Source organism: Papio anubis, chromosome 9 (genome assembly GCF_008728515.1).
Source record: "Papio anubis isolate 15944 chromosome 9, Panubis1.0, whole genome shotgun sequence".
Taxonomy (NCBI): Eukaryota; Metazoa; Chordata; class Mammalia; order Primates; family Cercopithecidae; genus Papio; species Papio anubis.
The window spans coordinates 123,756,335-123,782,661 of NC_044984.1; the positions used below are offsets into that span (position 1 = coordinate 123,756,335).

The following is a 26,327-nucleotide window of genomic DNA, read 5'->3' on the forward strand; positions in this document are numbered from 1 at the left end:
GAAAAAAAAATCTGGCATTAGATGAATTAACAAACCAAAGTCACTACTGGTGAACCAAAGAAAATTAAATTGATTCTGAAGAAAAGTGCTGATTCTTTAGGAAAATGTGATTAGAGGTAGACTGGCCTTGAGCTTAAGATTGTCAAAAAACCCTGCTACATGTTTGTCAAATCCTTTTTGAGGGGAAGTTCACAGGTTATAAAGAAATACATTTCAAAGCTTTAAATCTTAGCTAAAGCCTAATCTTCAAAGTTGAATATCACCAGCCAAGCACTTTCATTTAGGTCTCAATGACCAGCTACACTGGACAGGTATGTTGGCTTCATTCAGGGTCACAGCGCTAGCCATGTCATACTGAAGGTGGGAGTCATTGCTTCCCTGTCTAGCCACGTGTGTTTCATTGATGAGGAATAGTGGGTAGGTCCTTTCTTCACATGCCTCTGTATTATTTTGATTTTTCAAGTACATTTTCTACAGGAAGTAGGTTTTTTTTTGTGTGTGAAGGTTTTAAGATTTGTTTTGTAAATAAATGGAAAAGCAGTTACCTCCTTCACCCAAAATTCTATATAACCATATCCGTCCTGTAATTTTTTGGCTGAGGATTTTCTTTTTTTCAAACTTACTGTGTTTCCCAGCTTCTGTTCCTTTCTATTGGAAGCCTGAATTTATCCAAGTATCCATCTTTGACTGCCTGCATTTGGAGGAAGCTGATCTTAGCAAGTTTTGGTGATACTGTCCCCATGGTTATGACGAGTTTAGGACGTCTGTCTTAGCCTGACCTGGGTATCTGGTGATTGTTACCAGTTTAGAGTAGGTTGATGGCCTAATTGGACACAGTTTGACTGTTCACATAGCCAAACGAATCCAGTCTTAAACAGTGGACCAATAAATCCTGATTTCTGCATAAGCCAGTTTGGTTTGAATTTGAAAAGGTCCTAACAGATGCAGCATTTTGCCATTTGGTACCTGCCTGATAGAAGAGCTTAGGCTCCACACACACAGCACAGCCATTATTACTTACTCTGTAAAATATCATAGATTTATTTAGTCTCTTCATCCCTAGAGCACATTCAACGTTTACTTTTACCTTAATTTCTTGAAAAATTTGTAGAAGAAAAAAGCGATGGTCAGGCGCAGTGGCTCACACCTGTAATCCCAGCACTTTGGGAGGTGGAGGAGGGTGGATCACAAGGTCAGGAGTTCAAGACTAGCCTGGCCAGGATGGTGAAACCCGATCTCTACTAGAAATACAGAAAATTAGCCAGACATGGTGGTGGGCGCCTGTAGTCCCAGTTACTCGGGAGGTTGAGCCAGAGAATTGCTTGAACCTGGGAGGCAGAGGTTGCGGTGAGCTGAGATCACGCCACTGCACTCCAGCCTGGGTAATAGAGCAAGACTCCGTCTCCAAAAAAATAAATAAATAAATAAAAGTGATAACTACTTTATTATTTTTTTTTTTTTTGCATGTGAATATCCCCAAACACATCTTCTTTGGCACTGCTGTTGAGAGCAGCACATGCATTTACTGTAAAGCCACTGAGTGGCAGACCCCATGCTAAGTGTTTGACTTCCACACTCACTACATTTTACATCACCCTGTGAAGTAGAGGCACCACGATTATCCCCAGTTTGCAGACGACCAAAGTGAGGTGCAGAAAGGTCATCTACCTCGCCCAAAGTCTGCTCAGTTACAGACTTTCAGGCCAGGTATCTGAATTCGCTCCATCTGATTCGTTCCTCAGCACCAGCATGGTTACTGAGCTTCTGCCTCGGGATGGACAGCAGTCCAAGTGCTGCAAATACAACACGAACACAACAGGAACTACCCCCATTCCCTTGGGGATCAGATGCTGGACAGAAATAAGATATGTTAGGTGCAAAGGAATACCATGGAGAAAAGGTAAGTGAGGAGAAGGGAACACAGAACGCGGCAGGATGCTCTTTAGACGGGTGGTCAGAAAAGGCCTTCCTGTGGAGGCTGGATTTTGTGCGCCGTGATCTGAACCACACATTACAGAATACCAAAATCAAATTCACCCTAAAACATAAGCCTGGCAAAGCTGGATGGTACCTGCAAATTAGATGGATCCTAAGGCTATAGCTGGAATTTTGAGTTGGGCTTTAGGTGGTCTTACGAGAAATACAAGAAGTCTCACAGATACAAGAGAGGACTGTGGGCTTGGCAGCTGGCATAAAACCTGAAATATGAATCCCCCAGGCACTCCAGGCTTCGTGAAACGTGCTTGCACCTTCTGGTAGTTGCTGACAAGGTTTCAGATGCTACGGAGTGAGTCAGTCCTTAGAAAGCAATTCAAGAGGCAAGGAAGCGTTGGCTCTGAGCAATTAGTCACATTAGGACCCTGAGAATTAGTCACAAACATGCCCTTAAATCGGTTTCCAGTTCTCTTTCCGGTTCTGCCTTAAACTTTTATATGAGTTTAATTCAAAGGTCACTGCCAGCTACAGAGCAAACAACTCTGACGCTGTCCACTGGACACCACCAAAGAGGAAGATGATGAAGTTCACCAAGGAATGTGAGGGGCATGAAGAAAGATGAAAGGAGACCAGGCATCACGAGTGCTGGAGGCCCCCCAGGACTCTGAAAGGGTGGAAGCCTACACCATCGGGAGGGTTCGCTCAGGACAGGGATTAACAGGCTCGGGGATGAGTTATCAAACTCGAGGTGCCTTCAGAACGATCAAGACAAAATGCAGCTCAAGCTACCTGCCGCGGTTAATCTCACGGACACTCTCCATGGGGTGACATATAGTCAGAGTTCATCTCTGTTCTCCGTGGAAAATGCACTTTTCTCACAATAACACTACTTTTTTATTTTTTATTTTGAAGGAATTCTTCATTCAAGGAGATAAACATTTATATCACAATTGGGGATCATAGGGGGGGATTTTCAACCCCCAAAAGGAGGAACTCAGGCCTGGATAAGCAAAGGCTACACTGACATTAGACCTGGGATAAGCAAATCACAGCCTGCAAAAGCTGTCATTTTTGTATGTCCTGCAGCTACGAACGCTTTATGCATTCATAAACGTGGTTAAAAAATTCAAACGAAGTACACTGCTTTGTGACACATGAAAATTATATGAAATTAAAGTTTCAGCTCTCACAAAGCTCCAGTTTTGTTTTTTTTTTTTTGAGACGGAGTCTTTCTCTGTCCCCCAGGCTGAGGTGCAGTGGCGCGATCTTGGCTTACTGCAAGCTCCGCCTCCCAGGTTCACACCATTCTCCTGCCTCAGCCTCCTGAGTAGCTGGGACTACAGGCGCCCACCACAGCGCTTGGCTAATTTTTTTTATTTTTAGTAGAGACGGGATTTCACCATGGTCTCGATCTCCTGACCTTGTGATCTGCCCGCCTCGGCCTCCCAAAGTGAAAGTTCCAGATTTTTATTGCAACTCAGTTACACCCATCTGCTTACATGTTTACAGCTGCCTTCCGGCCCCACGTGCAGGGTGGAATTGTTGCACGGAGACTGTGTGGCTTGCAAGCCTGAAAATATTTACTACCTGTCCCTTCACAGAAAGTGTTTGCCAATCCCACTGTTTTCAACTCTATTTGAGCTATGGCTCCTTTTATATAACAAATATTCATGTAACAAATAAAGCAGCACTTACTTTACTGTCCTGAAATAAGAACCATAATTAATATAATCTACCAATACACATATTTTAAAAAATGGTATAATATTTTCACTGAAATATAAAATATAAATAAAAGAAAATAGTTTATACTAAAATAATAGGTACTCAAATACATAAATTTTGGGGGCAAGAACAGCACCGTAAGTCATAATGTTGCACTCAAGATACTTGCGCCTCTATGTAGAAGGGGGTGAATGAGACAGCTGTAAGTACAAACTGACACACGTGGCTGTGTTGACAACCCAAACATCACAACTGGCATCACTGCTGTTGCCTACGGAGAGAATTCACTGACAATAGCAGGTGCTTTTGATGGAGCGCACGGCCATTGACAAACTGTGTTTATTAGGGAAGGAACTTCTATCTGACCTCCTCTCTCCTCTCAGTGCCTTACACTGGCTGAACCAAGCCGAAGCCGGTGGGCAGGGCAGCCTGTTCGATGTAATCCATAAAGGAAAGACCCCAGGGACACACAGCAGGGTGGAGAAGAACAAACAGTGGGTCCGCACAGCAAGTGGAGAGCATACCAATCACCATCATCTCAGAAACGTGAATTCCCCTGATCCCTCAGCCAAACCTTTAGATACTGTCTAACCTGATAGCCACTAGCACACATGGCTGTTTATGTTAATATTAATTTTAAACGTTCAGTTATTCAGTTACACAATCCACATTTCTAGAACCCAATAACCACATGTGGCTGTGGCCACCATACTGGATGGTTTAGATTATAGAACGTTCATATCATCTCGGAAAGTTCCACTGGACAGTCTGTCTAGTCTAGACTCACATTGGCTCTCGGCTGTTCAAATACCGTCCTTGCCCAGCCTATAAGCAAGTCCTGGTGCTATACTTATGAAATACATCCTGAGACCTTCCGCTTGTCTCACCATCCCCATCATCACCCTATTCCAAGTTGTCATCCTTTCTACCTGGACCACCAAAGGAGCCCCCAAGTGGTCTATTTCCACTGTTGATCTCTCCCTGCAAATCTGATCTCCTCATAGCATTCAGAGTGATATTAAAAAATAAATCATGATCATATCAGATATAAACATCTTGAACCAGAAATCTCGCTGCATGTACCACGCCTGATGGGGTCTCTAGTACCCAGCTCCCGCCTACCCTGACCTCATCTCCTTGTACCGTTTCCCCACTCACTATCTCCAGTTGCACTGGCCCTTTTTCCATTCAAAAGCACTCAGGGCTGGCCCCTGCTTTGGGCTTCGGCACCCACTTTTCCTTCTGTCTGGAAAGCCAGCTCCTCTCACAACTTCCCAGGCTGGGCCCTTCCTGGAGCAATGTCTGAGCTCAAATGTCATCTCTGCAGGAATATCCTAGTCCGAAAGAGCACATCTCAGTGAGTCGTTCCCTCCATGATACCCTGTTCTCTTTTCTTCAAAGCATGTATTAATTCTGAAATCATCTTGCTCAATTATTTTTGACACATTTCCCAGCTGCTTCCCCTGAGTGGCACGAGCTCTGCTAAATCTCAAGACAAAGGCAAGTGCCCAGCAGATAGCGGGCTCAGGAAATGCTTTTTGAATGGACTATGCTTCTGTGGTGCCTCTAAAATGAGTTACATCATAGCTTATTTGTTCACTGATAGCAACTGGTTGTACAACAGCTAGGGCTGTAATAACCACACGGTGAGCAACAAAAGCAATAATTCTCCTGCATTTGTTTTGTACTATGGGCCTTTAAAAGCATTGAAGTTCAGCCGCCACCGCCATCTCATTATAAATCACCTCTGGAGAGGATGGCTCATTAGGGAACATCAGAGGCAACAGAGTGGGCTGAAAAGAAAAGGCAGTGGCTTTGTGCATAATAAATAATTCATTTTCAGATGACTTTTTCTATTTCAATAAGACTTCTCAATTTCATATTTTTATGAGCGCACCTCCTTGCATTTGCATTTTCCAAAGATCTTTTTGCATATGGAACTGATCAACAGCCTACGCTCTGTTTCCCGTGTGAGAGGGGTGGAGTGGACTGGTTATGAGCTTAGACTCTGGAGCTCATCCATCTGGAATCTAATTTCAGCTCAGCTTCTTAGCTAGGTAGCTTGGGGCCATTTTTCCAACTCTGTGTGACCTCATCCATCTGTGAAATGGGGATAATAGTCATGTCAATTTCACTGGGACATTGTGGGAAATAAATTCTTTTTATATATATTTATATATTATATATATAATATATATTTATATATAATATATATTTATATATTATATATATTTATATATTATATATATTTATTACATATATAAATAATTTTTATATATATATAAAAGCAAATGATACCAGAGAAGACACTTTTAAATGAGTGGTCAGTGCCCTTTATTTTTTTTGGAAGGCAAACATTACCAATTATTCAAATCAAATTGCAGAAAATGTACATTTGCTTAAGAGCTGGACCTTGAGCGCAGTTCTTTGTCTAGTCCTGAAGTCCAAGTGCTTGCATTACACTATAATAACTCAAATATACACACACACACACACACACACACACACACACACACTTTCATACATCTTGAATCAGAAATCCCACTGCAGGTACCATGACTGATGGGGTCTCTAGAACCCAGCTCCTGCCTACCCTGACCTCATCTCCTCCATATATGTGTAGAAGTTCCTAGAACCATACCTGGTACCTAATGAACAGTAAGCACTTGGTGTAATTACTGTGAATGCTGTTTAGGGAGCAATGGCTACTCAGCGAACACAATGCAAGAAGGTGCTTTAGGGAAGAAATGTTTTCAAGGGCTATCTTAATTTGCATGTGGTTGAGAAAGTATGAAAATGAAAGCCACAGTGTGCTGTGCAGTGTGACTGAATTTTCAAAAAGTCTGAGTAAAACAACAGAGGGTATCTGGCATATTAATTAACAGGCTCTCACACACAAAAAAGAATGCTATGAACAGTCAAATAAAAAGAGCCAAGAATCTGCTTTTACGCCAATCATTCAAAAAAACATATTACTCAAGCCAGGAAAGGAAGCTCCCTTCCCCAATTTGACAGCCTTTTCTTAAGTCTTGATCTTAGTGGGTGACTGGCACCACACATTACCTGTGCTGACTTCAAAACTGCAGGGAGATAGGTGGCCTGGGTTACCATCTCCTCGCAAACTCATGTATATTCCAGTGAGGGATAAGGCTGTTCTCTTACCAGCCTTTACTGAGCATCAGCTATCGGCTGGTCCTGTGCTTTCTGCTGGGTGATATCAGGAGGACAGGGTTTGAGCATAATCACAGTGCTGGAAGGATGTAACACAAAGCAAGTGACTGTGCCAGGGGAATACATCCCAAAGATTCTGAAGAGGAGGGGAGAGTATGGTTTGGTGAAAAGGAAGTTCATTTTATTTTAGAAGAGAAATGTACTTGATTCAGTAAAGCTTATTTAAAATGTATTTCATCAGACGGCTTACAATAATAAAATTATATGGTTCTAAAAATATGAGTCAGTTTTGTCTGCTAAGATCACAGAAATGGAAATTTTCTACCAAATCATAGATTTAGGAGAACATGCCTTAATGGAGAAGATTTAGGAAGATGCAGGTGAGATAAGGAGGGAGAGATTCCTTAATGATTACATTATTGTAATCCCAAGAATCATATGAGGAAGGAACTCAGCATTCAACCAAGTAGGTGGAGGGTCAAGCCGAGAATAATCTGCTTAGCTTCACCTGTAGTTACCCAGGTTATGGAGTCCCCTACGTGTGCTAATGAGAACACAGCATCTGAGTATGAAATATCACATGTCAGGAGGGGTTCACTGGAGTCTAGCAGCTTCCAGTTTGGAAAAAAAGCTTGGAGATCGGAGAGGTTTAGGTGGGTGCTATGGTTTAAATGTTCCCTCCCCAAATCATGTTGGCACTTAATCCCCAATGTGGCAATACTGAGAGGTGGGCCTTTAAGAGGTGATTGGGCCATGAGGGCCCTACACTCGTGAATGAGTTAATCCGTTTGTGAATGTGAATTAATCTGTTCATGGATGTGAATTAATCCATTCATGGATGAATGGATTAATGGGTTATTATGGGAGCGAGAGTGGTGGCACTGTAAGAAGAGGCAGAGTGACCTGAGACAGCACATTAGCATACTCAGCACCCACCCCCATACAGCGCCCTGCTCCGCCTCGGGACTCTGCAGAGAGTTCCCCACCAGCAAGAAGGTCTTCACCACCTGTGGCCTCTTGACCTTGAACTTCTCAGCCTCCAGAACTTTAATAAATAATTTTCCTTATCAGTCACCCAGTTTCAGGCATTCTGTTGTAAGCAACAGAAAATAGACAAATATAGCAGGGTTCAAAGAATAAAATGAGACGAGGAAGGACTTAGAGTGCAAATCAAAGGGACATACTGAACCGATGTCCTCCCAAGCTTCTTGGGTACGACCCCTACCTATGATGGCTCCAAACACATGATCTCAACCCTCAAGAATAACTGTGCAGTGTCAGAACCCTCCGACTTGCCTACTGCCCTCATTGTGTGCAAGGAAAACATGGGTGCACAGAGTAGAGGAGTTAATGTGGATCCTGTCTGAGCCCGATGATCAAGGAAGACCCCATGGAGGATGCAGCATGGGAGCTTGGCTCTAACGAGACAATTCTGAGATGCTTTTTGTCTTTCCATCAGAATCACGTTTGAGAAAAAGCTGAGAATGTGATATCGAATTGCATTCCTAAAGAGCAATGGCACATTTGATTCTTCACGTTTGTTTAAGAGCTCTGTGGTTCCCCAGGATCTTCAGGGTTGGGTTTGGCAGATGCATCTGTGTGTATCCTTATGCCATGGTGAACGCCACATAACACCATCAGCACCAGGTCCCTGTAGGGCTGGAGTTCTCCTTTGATTATTTTCAAGGATAATACAGACATTGTCTGTCCTGACCATGTCTCCTGATTAAGTTTTATCTGAAGTCTCAGATCCATTCTAATAACTAAAACTTAGCGGTCATAACTGAGACCCAAAGCAAAATGAGAAGCTGGTCAAGAGACCCACCCGGGAGGGCATGTTCTTAAAATCCCACAGGAGAGCAGTCATTCACTTCCATAACCTGCACGTACAACATTAGCCACAAGCAAATATCCACACAGCCACTACCCAAGAGGAAGAAAAATGTTTGTTTTATTTTAAAATGAAGAGGACTTGTTACAATGTTTTAAAGGACTAGCTGATGAGGCATTCAAAAATTGATAAAGTATATATATCAGTGCCATTACCCCTGAACACTGGTGTAAACTTGAAACACTTGTTTTAGCCAAAACTCAGGAGGCAGTTAGGAGAGAAGGACGTTGAAGAACTTTGAGAAACGGAGACCTTTCTCCTTGGAAAGCTGTGTCACTACAAACGGGACTCCAACTTTTCCAAGACATGCAAACACCAGGCTGGGTGCAGTGGCTCATGCCCCTAATCCCAGCATTTTGGGAGGCACAGGCGGGTGGGTTGCTTGAGGCCAGGAGTTCGAGACCAGCCTGGGCAACATGGCAAAACCCCATCTCTACTAAAATATAAAAATTAGCCGGGCATGATGGTGCACACCTGCAATCCCAGCTATTTGGCTGAGGCTTGAGAATCCATTGAACCCGGGAGGCGGAGGTTGCGGTAAGCTGAGATCACACCACTGCGCTCTAGCCCGGGTGACAAAGCGAGACCCTGTCTCCAAAAAAAAAAAAAAAAAAAAAAGAAAGAAAAGAAGAGCAAACACCACTCTCCAGATTCAGACATTAATGTGGTTACAGATAAGCACTTAATAGATGAATGCTAATGCACCTTTAATGACCTTTTCCCTCAGAATTTGCCTCCCTAAAAACAAAAACATATTTACTTACAACATAGTAAGGCATGATTTCCTGAACTGAGAAAACAATGTAATAAATCTCATAAAAACCTATAACTGGATTAAGAAACTAAAAACTTTCATGATCCAAGACATTAGGGGAAAAAAGGCACAATACTGAAGAAAACTTCAATAAAAAAATACAAAATATTGAAAAAAAAATGTGCTTCTAAAAAGTAGCTTTCAATGCAAGCACTTGACCTCATCTCATCCCAGAGCTTTCCTGGAGATGAAATTGCACAGCACACAAAGAACGGAGAGGCCACCAGCTCCAACCCAAGCAGACCTCAAATCCTTAACAACAGCACGAAATTACCACAATTGCACTCACTTTCAGCATTAGTTTTGAAGACAGTTGTGCTGTGTGTGAATAGTTTAATATTTGGAGATTTTATGCCTTTTTGGTCTTGGATATAATTAGAGGGAGATGAGGGATTTCCATTATGGAAAAGATAATGGATTTGACTACATACAAATTAAATAAACAGACAGAAGTCTGAGCAAGCCAAAAAAGTCTGACCAGCAAAGTTAATCAGCAAATGGTAAACTAGTAAGAGTATCTGCAGTATGTCAATGGAAAGGTTAGGATCACTAATATATAGAAATAGACAGGTGGTTACCAGTGTCTGTGGAGGAGGAAGGAGGAATTTGTGTTTAGTAGCTATAGAGTTTCAGTGTTAAAAGATGAAAAAGTTCTGGACTCAGCAATGAGAAAATACTTAACATTACTAAACTATACACTTAAAATGGTTAAGATGGTAGCTTGAATGTTATATGATTTCTACCATAATAAAAAAAAGATTTACAACAAAGCTATAAGAAGAAATTGAATTCCCAATGGGAAAAGAAAATGGGCAAAAACCAAATGCTTAATAGGAAATAAACATGTCATCTAAGAAGGGCAAATTAAAGCAACATTGAGATGTACTTTTTGCTTAATAAATTGTTTTCTAAATTTTAATATTTCATGTTAGAGGAAGTTGCAGGAAAATGGGTATCATTACACATAGCAGGCGGAATTTTAAATTGGTTAAGCTTTCTGGAAGGCAGTTTGATAAACATTATAGAAAAAGTAACTCAATATTGCATATCCTTTGATTTGAATTTATTTCTAAAAGTTGACCTGAAGGAGTTCATTAAAAATGTGTGCAAAGATTTTTGTACAAAAATATAGACCATAGGTTATTTTATAACAAAAAAGCCCTTAATTTTTTTTTTTTTTTTTGAGACAGAGTCTCACTCTGTCTCCCAGGCTGGAGTGCAGTGGCACGATCTTGGCTCACTGCAAGCTCTGCCTCCCGGGTTCACGCCATTCTCCTGCCTCAGCCTCCCCAGCAACTGGGACTACAGGTGCCCGCCACCTCACCTGGCTACTTTTTCTTTTTTTGTATTTTTAGCAGAGATGGGGTTTCACCGTGTTAGTCAGGATGGTCTCGATCTCCTGACCTCGTGATCCACCCGCCCCATGATCCACTCCTCCCAAAGTGCTGGTTTTACAGGCGTGAGCCACCGTGCCTGGCCAAAAGCTCTTAAATTTTAAGCTTGTGTAGTAGTGTCATGGAGATATACCGGGAATTTTTGTTTGGGCCTAAAGCTAGGAGACAGCTTTTATTCGTGTGTTTTCTTCACACCTGTATGCAATGCATCTGGAAGTCTTGTCTTCTAAGGTGGATGCTGCTGCTCCACTGCTGTTATCTCAGCCAGGACAACGCCAGACATTTCCCCAGGTGCACTCCCTTCTCCCACTGCTGCATGCCTGCAGCGGGGCATCTGGCTCCTGGAATAGCTCACTCTCTCCAGCCTCCCTTGTAGCTAGATGTCAGCACTTGGTGGAGCTCCCAGGCTGATGGGGTGGGAGCAGAGGTAGGGTGCTCGGGAAGGAGAGAAGCACACACTCTCCCCTTTTCCACTTATAAAATATATTATAAAAAATTTATAGGCTGGGTATGGTGGCTCATGCCTGTAATTCCAGCACTTTGGGAAACTGAGGCAGGTGGATCACCTTAGGTCAGGAGTTCAAGACCAGCCTGGCTAACATGATGAAACCCCATCTCTACTAAAAATACAAAAATTAGCTGGGCATGTTGGCAGGTGCCTGTAATCCCAGCTACTCAGGAGGCTGAGGCAGGAGAACCACTTGAACCTGGGGGGCAGAGGCTGCAGTGAGCTGAGATTGCGCCACTGTACTCCAGCCTGGGCGACAGAGTGAAACTCTGTCTCACAAAAAAAGAAAAATAAATAATAAACAAATTTTTTAAAGTAATACAATATACGATATTGTATTACCTTTTAAATAATATTTGCCAAACTGACTTCCAGAAAGCTTAACAAATATAAAATTCCACCTGCTTTGTGTAATGATTCCCATTTTCCTGCAGCTTCATCAACATGGAATGTGAAAATTTAGAAAATAGCTGTAACGTGGGTATGGTTGTCATTAATTTGGAGTAAGAGTGATTAGGTCAATGTGTTTGGGGTTACTCAAAGCAACAGGATGGAAAGAGGCCACACCCTGACCTGCTGGAGCCACCTTATGAGTCCCAGGCTGCTGAAATTTACACAGGATGTTGAGAGCCAAGTAAACATCAAGCTCTGTAGGTCGGCATTATAAGGTCTTTTTTTTTTTTTTTTTTCCAGAAGCCAGAATACAGTCTCCTAATGCTCTCTTACCCTCTTGAATTCATTCTCCATGTACAGCCACACTGATCTTCTGAAAACATGAGTCAGTCCATGTGGCTCCCCTGCAGACCCCTCACGGGGGCTTCCCACTGCACGCAACAATCCAACTCCTCAGGCTGGCTTCCAAGCTCCCCGGAGACTAAACTCAACTCACTCACCGCCCCCCATCCAGGCAGGCTGGCTTTCCTCCTTTTCTCTTCTGTTTCAGGAATGTGTGGCATCAATCAATCAATCAATGAATCAATCAATGGATGCATGGATCTAACATTTCTTTCACATATCTCTCAATAAAGACAGAATGAACAAAAGCAAAGTAATTTAATAATGGCAACCACATCCCTTGCATGACAACACTCTTTTACCAAACAAGTCAAGGTTAAAATAAGGCACCTTGCTCTGGGAAGAGTCAGAACACTCCCAGTACAAAAGGTTGATCAGACAGGACTCTGGCTCTCCACTTAGTTCCAGAGGAAGCCGCTCAGAGCCCATTGCTAACAACTCAGCCCACCATGTTTCATTTTGTTTTGTTTTGAGATGAAGTCTCCGTCTGTCACTTAGGCTGGCTCTGTCACCTCCACCTCCCGGGTTCAAGCCTTTCTCCTTGCTATTCCCTCAACGCTCAAGCGTTGCTACAGAACCGCTAAGAGTCCAAAGCAAAGGGCACGACCGTCTCACACAAAATAATAACCAGGGATGCTCAGTGCCTCTCAAATAAAACAGTAAGAGCCCTTGTCAACTACAGTAACCCAAACACCTTTACATTTCCTAATGAACAACAAACACAGTAACCCGTTTAGTGTCACCAGGCAGCTGTCCAGTTGCCTTGGATTGAAGAACTGATTTCTGGTGTTCTTTCAGCATGGCATAAGAACACTGGTCAATATTTTCTAACTGGTGGTCTGGGGGACCAGGCAGGTGTTTGACAAATGTCTCAGCACATTTCACTCCTATACTTGATCTACATGGACTCCACAGCTGTGTGGGTTCGAGATCCACAGGTGTCTACATCATAAGCCACAAACACATCTATCAAGTCATCAACAATTTTCAAATAATAGCAGACCCAAATCTAATACCTGGAGGTTATTTTCTAAATAATATTAAGAAAATTGTTTTATAGATAGATAGATCGATCGATCGATTGATACACACACACACTCACACACACACACAACAATTGGCTATTGGCAGTCAACTTTGTGGTTTCATTTCTCACTGTCCTGGTTCTTGGCTCCTCCACTTTTCCCCACCCAGCCTGGGTCACCGTAGGGCGCATTCCCCTTCCCCGAGTTCAGTTCTAACAGCCCAAGGCGGGGCTTGCTTACCATAGCCAGTGGCACAACTCCAATCAAGTCCTTTGGGCTCACATAGATCTTCGACACTCCCAAGTCAGACGTGATCTCTCCGGGGTACTCGACCTGCCACGTGACCAGCTGTGTGGCTGGCAGATCACTGGGCTCTTCCACCTCCACGTCAATCTGCATGACCTCGTAGGAGGCGCCATCCGCACTGGAGAGAAGACACAGAGGAGAACAGCTTTCAGGGACTGATGAGGCATAGCATGCTTGGCAGAGAGTGGGCAGCCCTTGGCCATTTCTCTATGTACCTCCACACGGAATCAAGTGCACACATCTCTGCAAAGAGCATTCAGAGACGCCATTCCAAAATGAACAAAGGAGCTTTAATATGCTCTGCAGCATTTGCCTGGTCTTAGATACTATCACTCCAGGTTCCAAAGTCCTTCCGTCTGTGGGCTGCTCAGATGCCCCAGAGCGGGTATTTGTGGATAATTACAGGAAATAGTGATTGCATTTCTTAAACGCTTCCTTTCTCATTCTCCATTTAGGAGAACACGTTTCCTCACTCTCACAAATGTCTATGCAACTTCTATTGGATTTTCCAAAGCCACAGCCAGATTGAGGTGGGTGCACAGAATTTTAAGGATGTCTGAGGGTGACACGGTTCTGTTATCTGGCAGTGGTAAGACAGAATTGCAGAGAAACAGGCAAGGTGTGCACAACAAAGCAGGGTGAAGGGGGACGCTGTGATGAGCATGGAGAAGTCGCCAGATACTACATGGTGATGGGAGTCATTGAGACAAAGACTGGTTGCTAGACACTCAATTTTCCTATAAGCATACATATAGAAACAAATCCACCTAGGACTTTCTGGATTATTTTTACAGCTATTTAAGTAATTAATTAGCTGGCTGCCTCATCATCGTGATTTTTCATATAATGTCTGCTCTTCTATGTGACAGGTAGAAAAATGTAGATTTAGTGCCTGCCTTTGCCTGAAGAGGAAATGAACAGGGTGTAGGTGAGAATGAACAGAGGAACCCGCTGAGAAAGGTGCATTTTAAAGCCTCAGTGGACAAACAACGTCTACCTGTCAGATCTATTTCTAAAAGATTTGAATTTAAACCTTTGAGAAATGATCATTGAACTCTGACATTTAGGAGAATAAGGTTTGTTCTTTTATATGTGACAAAGCTGTTGACATTTTTTATCACACCATCAAACTCACCCAAGTTTATCAGTAAGAAGCTCAGAGATAAATGGTGGGGCTTCCAGGGAGCCTTGTTCTCAATGGGAGGATGAGATGGAAAACTAGAATATCAGGGGAGATTCTAATGAACAGAGAAGGAGGGAGAGAGAGAAAGGAGGAGGGAGGGAGAAATGGAAAGAGAGAGAGAAGTAGAAAGAAAGGAAAGATGAAAGCGATCACTTGAGGTCGGGAGTTCGAGACCAGCTTGGCCAACAGGGCAAAACTCTATCTCTACTACTAATAAAAAAAATAGCTGGGTGTGGTGGCATGTGCCTATAATCTCAGCACTCGGGAGGCTGAGGCATGAGAATTGCTTGAACTTGGGAGGCAGAGGTTGTGGTGAGCTGGGATCACACCACTGCACTCCAGCCTGGGCGACAGAATGAAAATAGGTCTCAAAAAAAAAAAAAAAAAAAAAGAAACGAAAAGAAAAGAAAAAGAAAGATAGAAGAAGAGGAAGGGGAGGGGGAAAAAAAGAGGAGAGGAAGGAGGGGGCCAGAGAAATGAGATGAGAAGAACTGCCAAAAGAAAGAACCCCAAATGCAGAGATCAGCCTTCCGCTTAAGCAGCCATCTCTTCCATGGAACGGGATAGCTGCAATGGGCTATGAGTAATGATGGGGAAAAGATGACGGCTGGTTTTTCAATCCTACAAAATGCACTCCCTCTTGGCTCCTGAAAAAAAGTTGTTTACCTCTTTGAGAAGCAGCTGGTGTGATAAAAATCGTCAACAAATCCCCTAGGCCACGGTGGGCTTTTTTCTCCCACACCTTTCTTTTCATAAGAAAAGGATGCCACTGTCTCTTTGAGGCCCCTGACTGGCATTTCTACTCACAGCTAAAGAGAACTTGGAATTAAGATGCTACAATGCATCTTTGTTTTTGTATTTGAACTTGATAAGAATTTTGGTATGACTTTCCCGTTGATGAAATGGGATAACCTCCATCTTGTCTGTGTTGGGCCTCGCCTTCTGTTTTTAATCATGAGAAAAGGAATTTATAGAACAGAATTAGCATTACTTGCATTTGAGCCATGTGAACACCTGCATGAGTGTACTTCATTGTACACAATAACTGCTTATATGTCCACATCACGTTCTACCCCTATTTCCTTCCAGGTTCCTTGACCTCAAATAAAAACCGACAAACCTTGCCTGCACTGGAATACTGGACGCCTCCCACCCCACAGCCCCATACTTCTGTTTTTAGAGTTTGTTTTATCAGAAAAACCTTATAAATCTCTTCATATATGTAAGTTCTTGCCATCCTAGAAGACCCACCTATAATACCATTCAATAAATATAAGGTAAAAGTGCTCCATTTACTTCATCTAATTTTACTCTTCCTATAACCTTACATGATTGTTCTATACATTTAGCTTTTCCCTTCTTCTTTACATCCTTTTCCTGGTCAAGATGTAAAAGCAACAATGTCTTTTTTCAGCCAACTGCCCTCTCTATGAAGTAGTGATGAAAATATTCTAAGTTGGGAATTATTAACCCAGGACTATACCAACGTTCAGGAAAGTTGTACCTTGAACTTGTGGGGAAAATGCTGCATGTGTGTGATTTTGTGGAATGACTCCTTAGCTTGCATGAGTAGGGCTGTGGACCGAGTTCCCGAGTTCCCCAATAGTTCATCTACAGTAGGGCTGTGGACCCAGGGGTGCAGGGTTTAATGGTTCATCTCTACAGTACTGGCTGTGGACCCGAGTTCGAGTTCCCCAATAGTTCTCATCTACAGTAGGGCTGTTGGGCCGAGTTCCGGTTCCCCAATAGTTCATCTACAGTAGAGACTGTGGACGAGTTCCTGGGATTCTCCATTGCGTTCATCTACAGTAGGGCTGTGGACCGAGTTCCTGATTCTCAATAGTTCATCTACAGTAGGGCTGTGGACCGAGTTCCTGAGTTCTCCAATAGTTCATCTACGGTAGGGTTGTGGACCGAGTTCCTGACAATTTCCTTTATAAATGCTGCACACAGTGATCTCGTTGGAATATCTCATCATGTGTACCTTAGTACAACAGTGGGAATTTGAATTTTAATGCCCCTTTGTAAATATTTAGCACTGAACAGCTTCCCAAACTCTTGCATAGTAGGCAATATTTATCACTTCTTCATGTTTTACTCTAAAGACAAGGACTGTGCCCTTGCAGTTTGTGTGTCTGACAGATGGTACATATCCTGAAAACAATGGTCATGTTTATTTTGTTGCATTTTGTGCTTATAATAGAATGTAATTCCTGATATTCATCAGAAGGGAATCTGATGTATTATAGGAGATAAATACAGTCAGTCAAAGAGAAGTTTATAAACTATATCTGGTTAAAGCAGTGATTTTTCCACCTCCCATGCATTGAAATTGCCTGGGAACTTTACAAATAAAGCAATGTCCAGGCATCATCCTTACAGATTTCTGATTGTTCCTGAGTGGAGCCAGGGTCAAAGGTGTTTGAACCAGAGCAACTCCATCTTGAGTGAGGCTAGAAAATGAGGCTGGCACTTGCTGGGCGGCAGTCCCAGAAAGTTAGGCATTCCTAGCATCTAGATGTTTACGGTTAAGGGAAGAAATTAATAATGTTTATTAAACAGACCCAGACTTGGGAGTGTCCAGATATCCCAAAATCTGGAGAAAAAAGACATTCCTAATTTTGCTTTACAGAAAATAATGTTGTCAGGCGTGGTGGCTCATTCCTGTAATCCCAGCACTTAGGGGAGTCTGAGATGGGTGGATCACTTGAGGTCAGGAGTTCAAGATCAGCTTGGTCAACATGGTGGAGCCTCACCTCTAAGGAAAAAAAAAAAAAAACTAGCCGGGCGTGGTGGCATGTGCCTGTAATCCCAGCTACTGGGGAGGCTGAGGCAGGAGAATTGCTTGAACCCAGGAGGCAGAGGTTGCAATGAACTGAGATCGTACCACTGCACTCCAGCCTGGGTGACAGCAAGACCCTGTCTCAAAAAAATAAAGATAATAATATTGATTCTTATAAAACATAGTAATTAAGAAAATTAATCCTTTATCACAAACCCTTGTAGCAGAGCACATTTCTCCATATACACAAACATTGTACCCAGGGTGGACACCTTCCTCCTCTTACTTCCGGAATGTCCTACTCTGTCTATGGAGTAGCTGTCCTTTCGCCACTTTACTTTCTTAATAAACTTGCTTTTGCTTTGCACTTTGGACTTGCCCTGAATTCTTTCTTGCACGAGATCCAAGAGCCCTCTCTTGGGGTCTGGATCAGAACCCCTTTCCTGTAACATATTTCTGGTGACCACAGATGGGACTACAGGGCAGAAACCGTGACCCAATGACTACCTTTGGATAAATGTTGGGGTCCTGTAACGTATTTCTGGCAAACCCCAAATGGATGATACTGAAGAGACTCCCGACCCAAAGGAAAATCATCTGCATGCACCAGTTGGCTAATTTTGGGTAAGTGGGGTGCATATACCTGGGTACAGAATGGGATTGGGTTAGAGGCCCAACTTAGAGGAGTCAGAGTCTCTCCTAAGACAGAGTGGGTTAGAGGCCCCTCTTAATAAAAGGCAAGGATGCTTGACCAACCTTGGGTTAGAGGCCCGACCTCGGGTTAGGGCCCGACTTAGTTGCTTCTAAGATTTAGGGGGTTAGAGGCTCCTCTCAGTAAAGTCCCTCTCGGCTAAAAGCAGGTTTGGCACCGCAGGCTCTGCTCTTCATATTAACCTGCCTTTTTCTATTGCTGCATGAATCAATTTCTTGGTTGCTGTCTCTGTTTCACTGTCATTTTCAGGAGACTTTATTTAAAGGGTCTTAGGGATTTTAACTTAGTCTTTTCCTATGTGCCTCCCGATTTCCAAGTGTCTGCCTGCAAAACATTAGGAGCAAAAAGCATTGATGGCTCCGTCTCTAAAACTGCTGATTGAGATTTGGTATTTAACAGCTATGAGCAGTAAGATTAGATAGATGTGGTTGTGTTTTGTTGTCACTATGCTGACTAGGTGTGACTGAGAAGCACAAGGATGGAAATCAGGGGACTCTTCCCTTTGCCATTTTGTTTCATTTTGCACACTAAAAAAACTTCTCTCCTTTCTTGGATTTGGGCAAACCAGCTTTGCTTGTCTGCTATTGCCCAGAACCTGCTTGCTCTGGTCCTTCTCATCTAAATCCTCTTCATTTCCTTTGCCTTATTCGACATTTTTGTCAAAGTCCATGTTGTGCTTTATCTAAGATTCCTGGCTCAGTTCACTTATGTTATTTGGATAATGTGAATAAGAGAATTCAATTTTTGGCAGGGATCCCCTCATTAATGCAGCTGGCCTTCAAAACCTGTCTTATCCTTGTTAGTGGAACTCAGCCAGCGGCAATATGATCTCACAGGTTTGGAACTTTTCTTTCAGCATCACCTGCTTCCTTCATGGGAACCACAGCATCGGTTCCAAAGAACTCACCACTGGGATATATTCTCGAACACTGGGACCAGTTTCAACTGAATGGGCTTAAGAACAGAAAACTGGTGTTTCTATGTAATACTGGTATTTGGCTTTGTTATTATTTGGAAAAGCAAGAGAAATGGCCTCCTACTGGAACTATGGTCTTCAATACTATACTTCAAGTGAGTTTGTTTTGTAAGCAGGAGGGAAAGTGGGATGAAATATCCTATGTTCAAGCATTTTTGCTGCTCAGTCAGGATAAACCTCTGCAGCAGTTGTGTGCATGTTTGATGAGAGGAAAAGAAGAAAAAGAGCTAGACATGGTTCTGTTTATGTGATGGATTACATTTATTGATTTGCGTATGTTGAACCAGCCTTGCATCCTAGGGATGAAGCCGACTTGATTGTGATGGATAAGCTTTTTGATGTGCTGCTGCTGGATTCAGTTTGACAGTATTTTACTGAGGATTTTCGCATGGATGTTCATCAGGGATACTGGCTTGAAATTATCTTTTTTTGTTGCGTCTCTGCCAGGTTTTGGTATCAGGATGATGCTGGCTTCATAAAATGAGTTGAGGAGGAGTCCCTCTTTTTCTGCTGTTTGGAATAGTTTTAGGAGGAATGGTACCAGCTCCTCTTTGTACCTTTGGTAAAATTCGGCTGTGAATCTGTCTGGTCCCGGGCTTTTTTTGGTTGGTAGGCTATTAATTACTGCCTCAGTTTCAGAATTTGTTATTGGTCTATTCAGGGATTCGACTTCTTACTGGTTTAGTCTTGGTAGGATGTGTTTGTCTAGGAATTTATCCATTTCTTCTAGATTTGCTAGTTTATTTTCCTAGAGGTGTTTGTAGTATTTTCTGATGGTAGTTTGTATTTCTGTGGGATCAGTGGTGATATCCCCTTTATCATTTCTTATTTTGTCTATTTGATTCTTCTCTCTTTTCTACTTTATTAGTCTGGCTAGCAGTCTCTATTTTGTTAATCTTTTCAAAAAACCAGCTCCTGGATTCATGGATTTTTTTGAAGGGATTTTCATGACTCTGTCTCCTTCAGTTCTGCTTTGATCTTACTTATTTCTTGTCTTCTGCTAGCTTTTGAATTTGTTTGCTCTTGCTTCTCTAGTTCTTTTAATTGTGATGTTAGGGTGTCAATTTTAGATCTGAACATATCTCACAATAATAAGAGCTATTTTTGAAAAACCCATAGCCAGTATCATACTGAATGGGCACAAGCTGGAAGCACTCCTTTTGAAAACCGGCACAAGACAAGGATGCCTTCTCTCACCACTCCTATTCAACACAGTATTGGAAGTTCTGGCCAGGGCAATCAGGTAAGAGAAAGAAATAAAGGGTATTCAAATAGGAAGAGAGGAACTCAAATTGTCTCTTTGAAGATGACATGACTGTATATTTAGAAAACCCCATTGTCTCAGCCCCAAAACTCCTTAAGCTGATAAGCAACTTCAGTAGTCTCAGGATAAAAAATCATATGCAAGTATCACAAGCATTCCCATACACTAATAACGGATAAGCAGAGAACAAAGTCATGAATGAATTTCCATTCAAAATTGCTACAAAGAGAATACAATACCTAGGAATATAACTTATGAGGGACGTGAAGGACCTCTTCAAGGAGAACTGCAAACCACTGCTCAAGGAAATAAGAGAGGACACAAACAAATGGAAAAACATTCCATGCTCATGGATAGGAAGAATCAGTATCATGAAAATGGCCATACTGCCCAAAGCAATTTATAGATTCAATGCTATCTCCATCAAGCTACCATTGACTTTCTTCACAGAACTAGAAAAAACTACTTTAAATTTCACATGGAACCAAAAAAGAACTTGTATAGCCAAGACAATCCTAAGCAAAAAGAACAAAGCTGGCGGCATCATGCTACCTGCCTTCAAACTATACTACAAGGCTACAGTAACCAAAACAGCGTGGTACTGGTACCAAAACAGATATATAGACTAATGGAACAGAACAGAGACCTCAGAAATAACACCACACATCTACAACCATCTGATCTTCAACACACCTGAAAAAACAGGCAATGGAGAAAGGATTCCCTATTTAATAGATGGTGCTGTGAAAACTGGCTGGCCATATGTGGAAAACGGAAACCAGACTCTTTCCTTTATACCTTATACAAAAATTAACTCAAGATGGATTAAGACTTAAACATAAAACCTAAAACCACAAAAACACTAGAGGAAAACGTAGGCAATACCATTCAGGACATAGGCATAGGCAAAGACTTCCTGACTAAAACACCGAAAGCAATGGCAAGAAAAGCCAAAATTGACAAACGAGATCTAATTAAACTAAAGAGCTTCTACACAAGAGAAAGTATCATTAGAGTGAACAGGAAACCTACAGAATGGGAGAACATTTTTGCAATCTATCCATCTGACAAAGGTCTAACATCCAAAATCTATAAGAAACTTAAACAAATTTACAAGAAACAAACAAACAAACCCACCAAAAAGTGGGCGAAGGATATGAAGAGATACTTCTCAAAAGAAGACATTTATGTGGCCAATAAACATGAAAAAAACCCTCATCATCACTGGTCACCAGAGAAATGCAAATCAAAACCACAGTGAGATACCATCTCACACCAGTGAGAATGGTGATCATTAAAAAGTCAGGAAACAACAGGTACTGGAGAGGATGTGAAGAAATAGGAATGCTTTTACACTGTTGGTGGGGGTGTAAATTAGTTCAACCATAGTGGAAGACAGTGTGGTGATCCCTCAATGATCTAGAACCAGAAATACCATTTGACCCAGCAATCCCATTACTGGGTACATACCCAAGGGATTATCAACCATTCTACTATAAAGACATATGCACACGTATGTTTACTGCAGTGCTATTCACAATAGCAAAGACTTGGAACCAACCCAAATGCTCATCAATGATAGACTGGGTAAAGAAAATGTGGCACATATTCACCATGGAATACTATGCAGCCATAAAAGCAAATGAGTTCATGTCCTTTGCAGGGGCATGGATGAAGCTGGAAACCATCATTTTCAGCAAACTAACATAGGAACAGAAAACCAGACTCCACATGTTCTCACTCACAAGTAGGAGTTGAACAATGAGAACACATGGACACAGGGAGGGGAGCATCACATGCCGGGGCCTGTCAGTGGGTTGGGGACAAGGGGAGACATATCATTAGGAGAAATACCTAATGCATGTGGGGCTTAAAACCTAGATGATGGGTTGATGGGTGCAGCAAACCACCATGGCACATGTATATCTGTGTAACAAACCTGCACGTTCTGTACATGTACCTCAGAACTTAAAGTAAACTAAAATAAAATAAAGAAAAGAAAAGAAAACTGGCCATTGGAAGAGGGACTGCCCAGCATCCCAGAAAGAGCCACTGGCACCCGAACCGATGATGACCGAAATAGCCAGGCAATCCTGAGTGACGAGCCCGAGACCTTCCGCCACAGCTCCCATTGGACAACTCACCATATCCCCGGAGGAGCCTCAGATAACCCTTGATGTGGCGGATAACAATACTAACTTCCTTCTGGGATGCTTACTCTGTTTTCATCCATTATAGTGGGCCTCTGTCACCCCAAAAACTGTACGGTCAAGGGGATAGATGGACAAGTCCACGGATGCTATTTTACTTATCCTTTAAGCTGCTCTTCGGGGACTTTGGTTTTCTCCTGAATGCCCCACCCCTTGTTGGGAAAGGATTTGTTAACTCAGCTGCGAACAGTAGTATCTTTTTGAAATGATAAGGCAGACAGAAATGGCTCCTTCTCCTTTCCTGTGAATAAATACCAGGCTTTGTTGCTAGACGCTCCTGATAGAACACTTAAAGTATGCCAGACTTTGCATCCAGCTACCTGTTTGCCTGAACCCACAGGCACCCTAGGTCATTCTCATATTCAAGTGATGGAGCAAGTTTACTCCAGCCATCCGTATTTAGAAGATGAGCCTCTAGATAATCCTGAGGTAGAATGGTTTACAGATGGAAGTAGCTCTGCACCAGGGAAGAAGGACAACAAACTGTTAACACCAGGTGCTAATCAGTGGAAAATAGTTAAGCATTTGCATGACTCTACTCACTGGGGAAGAGGTTCCCTGTTTCAATTAACGTCTCACCTTTTTATAGGAAAAGGCTTACTTAAAACAGTAAAGCAGGTAACTCGGGCCTGTGAACTATGTGTCAGGAATGATCCAAATAACCAAGCTTCACCACCTGCTCTAGTAAGGCCTGCTCAGCATAGAGGAGCACACCCTGGCAAAGACGGGCAAGTAGGTCATTTCAGATGCTCCCATGTAAAGAGTTTAAATATTTATTAGTATTCATTGACACATTGACCAGTTGGATTGAGGCTTTTCCTATCCTATCTGAAAAATTAATTGAGGTTTCTAACCTCTTGCTAAAGGAAAGAATTCCTAGATCTGGGCTGCCTGAGAGCTTACACAGTGATAATGGCCCATCTTCCACAGTGACAATTACCCAAAACATATCTTCAGCCCTAGGAATTCAGTAACGCCTTCACTCGGCGTGGAGGCCACAGTCTTCAGGGAAAGTAGAAAGAGCTAATCCAGCTCTAAAAAGGACTGTTGCTAAACTATGCCAAGAAACATCAGAAACCTGGCTGTCTTTATTACCTGTAGCCTTATTGTGGGTTCGAGGGGCCCCTAAGGGAAATCTGCACCTCAGCCCTTTTGAAATAATGAATGGAAGACCTTTCTGAACTATAGGCCTCCTAATAGACATAGATACTTTCAAACTACAGAATTATGTGATCAACTTAGAACAAGTGCAAAACACACTCCTTGAATATGGAAATCAAAGACTTCCCTTCCCCAGCTAAGGAAGAGAATCTTGTTCCAACCCAGCTGGGAAATTGGGTCCTATTAAATACTTGGAAGGAAGGATCCCCAGCAGATCAACTTTCTCCCAAAATGGAAGGAACCCTATCAAGTTTTCCATAGTACCCCAACTGCAGTTAAACTTCTGGGAATAAATAGTTGGGTCCACTTATCTCGAATTAAACCTTTCTCTTATGAAGTCCCACAGGCCAACGGAACACAAGAGACTGATTCCGTTTATTCCCGTGAGCCAATCAGTGACCTCCGACTCCTGTTCAGAAGAAATGAAAGGGATGGGTAACATAAAGACATAGATTGGTATTCTACTTTTGGGTATAAGTTGGAATCATGCAGAGAGTGACTTATTTACTGAGTGAGCCCTGACTTTCACCTCTCGCATAATCAGACAAACTGTTGGGTATGTGGAGAATTGCCACTTTCCTCCACGTCCAGTAGCCCTGGCATATTCAACCAACCAACCCAAGTTTATGGGGATTTTATTATGACTGGGAAACTGAACATCATAAACATAATCCCTCTTTTCCCATGTATCATAGCCACACGGGCCTTAGCCCCTTCCCCTCCTATGAAAAGATAAGAGGGCACCATTTTAATCTAATTAGAAAACAGCTAAACTCCACCCCGCTTTAGGTTATGCTATATATGATGAATTCGGGTGAATGACAGCTCTTCCAGTGCAGGTATCAGGCAAGCTCCTGTATGTTGTGAAAGTCGTAATAATAGTCACCACTAGACTGAAATCCATGATATAGGATGGCTGTCACCTCAACAATGTAATCAGACCCTTCTAACCGACCAGATGTGGATGGGATGGCAAGATAATTTGCCAAAAATGAGTGACTACCCTTCTCCTTGGGGATGGTTATGGGTTTGTGGAACACATGGCTGGCCATACTTACCTTATAACTGAACTAGAAGATGTACATGAGGTCGTACTTATCTCCCAGGATACATCTTCACCAAATTGGACTCTCTCCCATCTAACTGGGAAATTGTAAAAGCTCACCATAGGTGACAAAAACGGGCATCTTCGTGGTTCTATCTGATGGCTCTATTTTCCCCACCGGCAGGTACAATCAGTATCCAGTTACAAGTTAAAGCCTTAGCCAAGCACACTGCTGCAGCTTTCAATAATACACGAGCCGGTCGTACCCTCCTAACTGGGGAAACTTCTCAGATTAGGCAGGAAGCCTTACAAAACCCTATGGCTTTGGACATTTTAACAGTGGCCCAAGAGTGAACTTGTGCTTTGATCACAACTGAATGTTATGTGTATGTTCCAGACTATTCACATAAGATTACCCAGGCTATCACAGCTTTAGACATTCACATCTCTGTCACTGAGGCACTATCAGTCAACCCTATCTCAGTTGGGTTCCAACAACTGCCCAGTTCTTGGAACGCCTTCCTGCTCCATTTACTTAGAATGATTTTCCTCATTTTGCTTTGCTGTTGTGGAATATATTGCAGTTGTGCTCTTTGTGTGGGAATGCAAGACAAGCTCACTCAACACTTTCTTAAAATGGACACTTGTTAACCTTCCAGATATCACCTTTTGTTGGAACTGAAGAGTTACGAACAACTCTCACCATACCAATGCTCTCTGACTGAGCTTCTCTCTACCCTGAATGCAAGAGACCCTAATAGTTAGGCAGGAATACCATCGCCCCTATTCAGCCTGAAGAAGTTAAAGATGGATCTTCATCCCTCGCAACCCTTCAGATTAAGGATCCTGTTGTAAAGGGAGGGGGCAGATACGTCAGAGGCATTAGAATCAGAGCGACTCCATCTTGAGTGAGGGCTGGAAAGTGAGGCTGGGACCTGCCGGGCTGCATTCCCAGGAAGTTAGGCATTCCCAGCCTCTAGATGTTTATGGGTAAGGGAACAATTAATAATGTTTACTAAACAGACCCAGACTTGGAGTGTCCTGATATCCCGATATCTTGAGAGCAAAGGCATTACTAATTTTACTTGAAGATAATAATATTGATTATTGGAAAATACAGTAATTAAGAAAATTAATGCTTTATCACAAACCCTTTAGCAGAACACATCTCCCCACATATACAAGCATTGTACCTACGGTGGACGCCTTCCTCCTCTTACTTTCAGGAACATCCTACTCTGTCAATGGAATAGCTGCCCTTTCACCACTTTCCTTTTTTTTTTTCTTTAGCATCAGAGTGAACAGGCAACGTACTGTGAATGGGAAAAAATTTTTGCAATCTATATGTCTGACAAAGGTCTAATATCCAGAATTTACAAGGAGCTTAAACAAATTTACAAGAAAAAAACAAACAACTCCATCAAAAAATA

The 26,327-nt window shown here is 42.4% G+C and overlaps 1 protein-coding gene across 1 annotated transcript in view; it reads right to left on the reverse strand.

Moving 5' to 3' along the window:
- Positions 1 to 26,327, reverse strand: part of TMEM132D (transmembrane protein 132D) — an 835,026-nt gene that overhangs the window by 254,553 nt on the left and 554,146 nt on the right. The window contains 1 exon segment of the mRNA XM_003907388.5: positions 13,499 to 13,682. Coding sequence (XP_003907437.3) covers positions 13,499 to 13,682 — 184 coding nt within the window.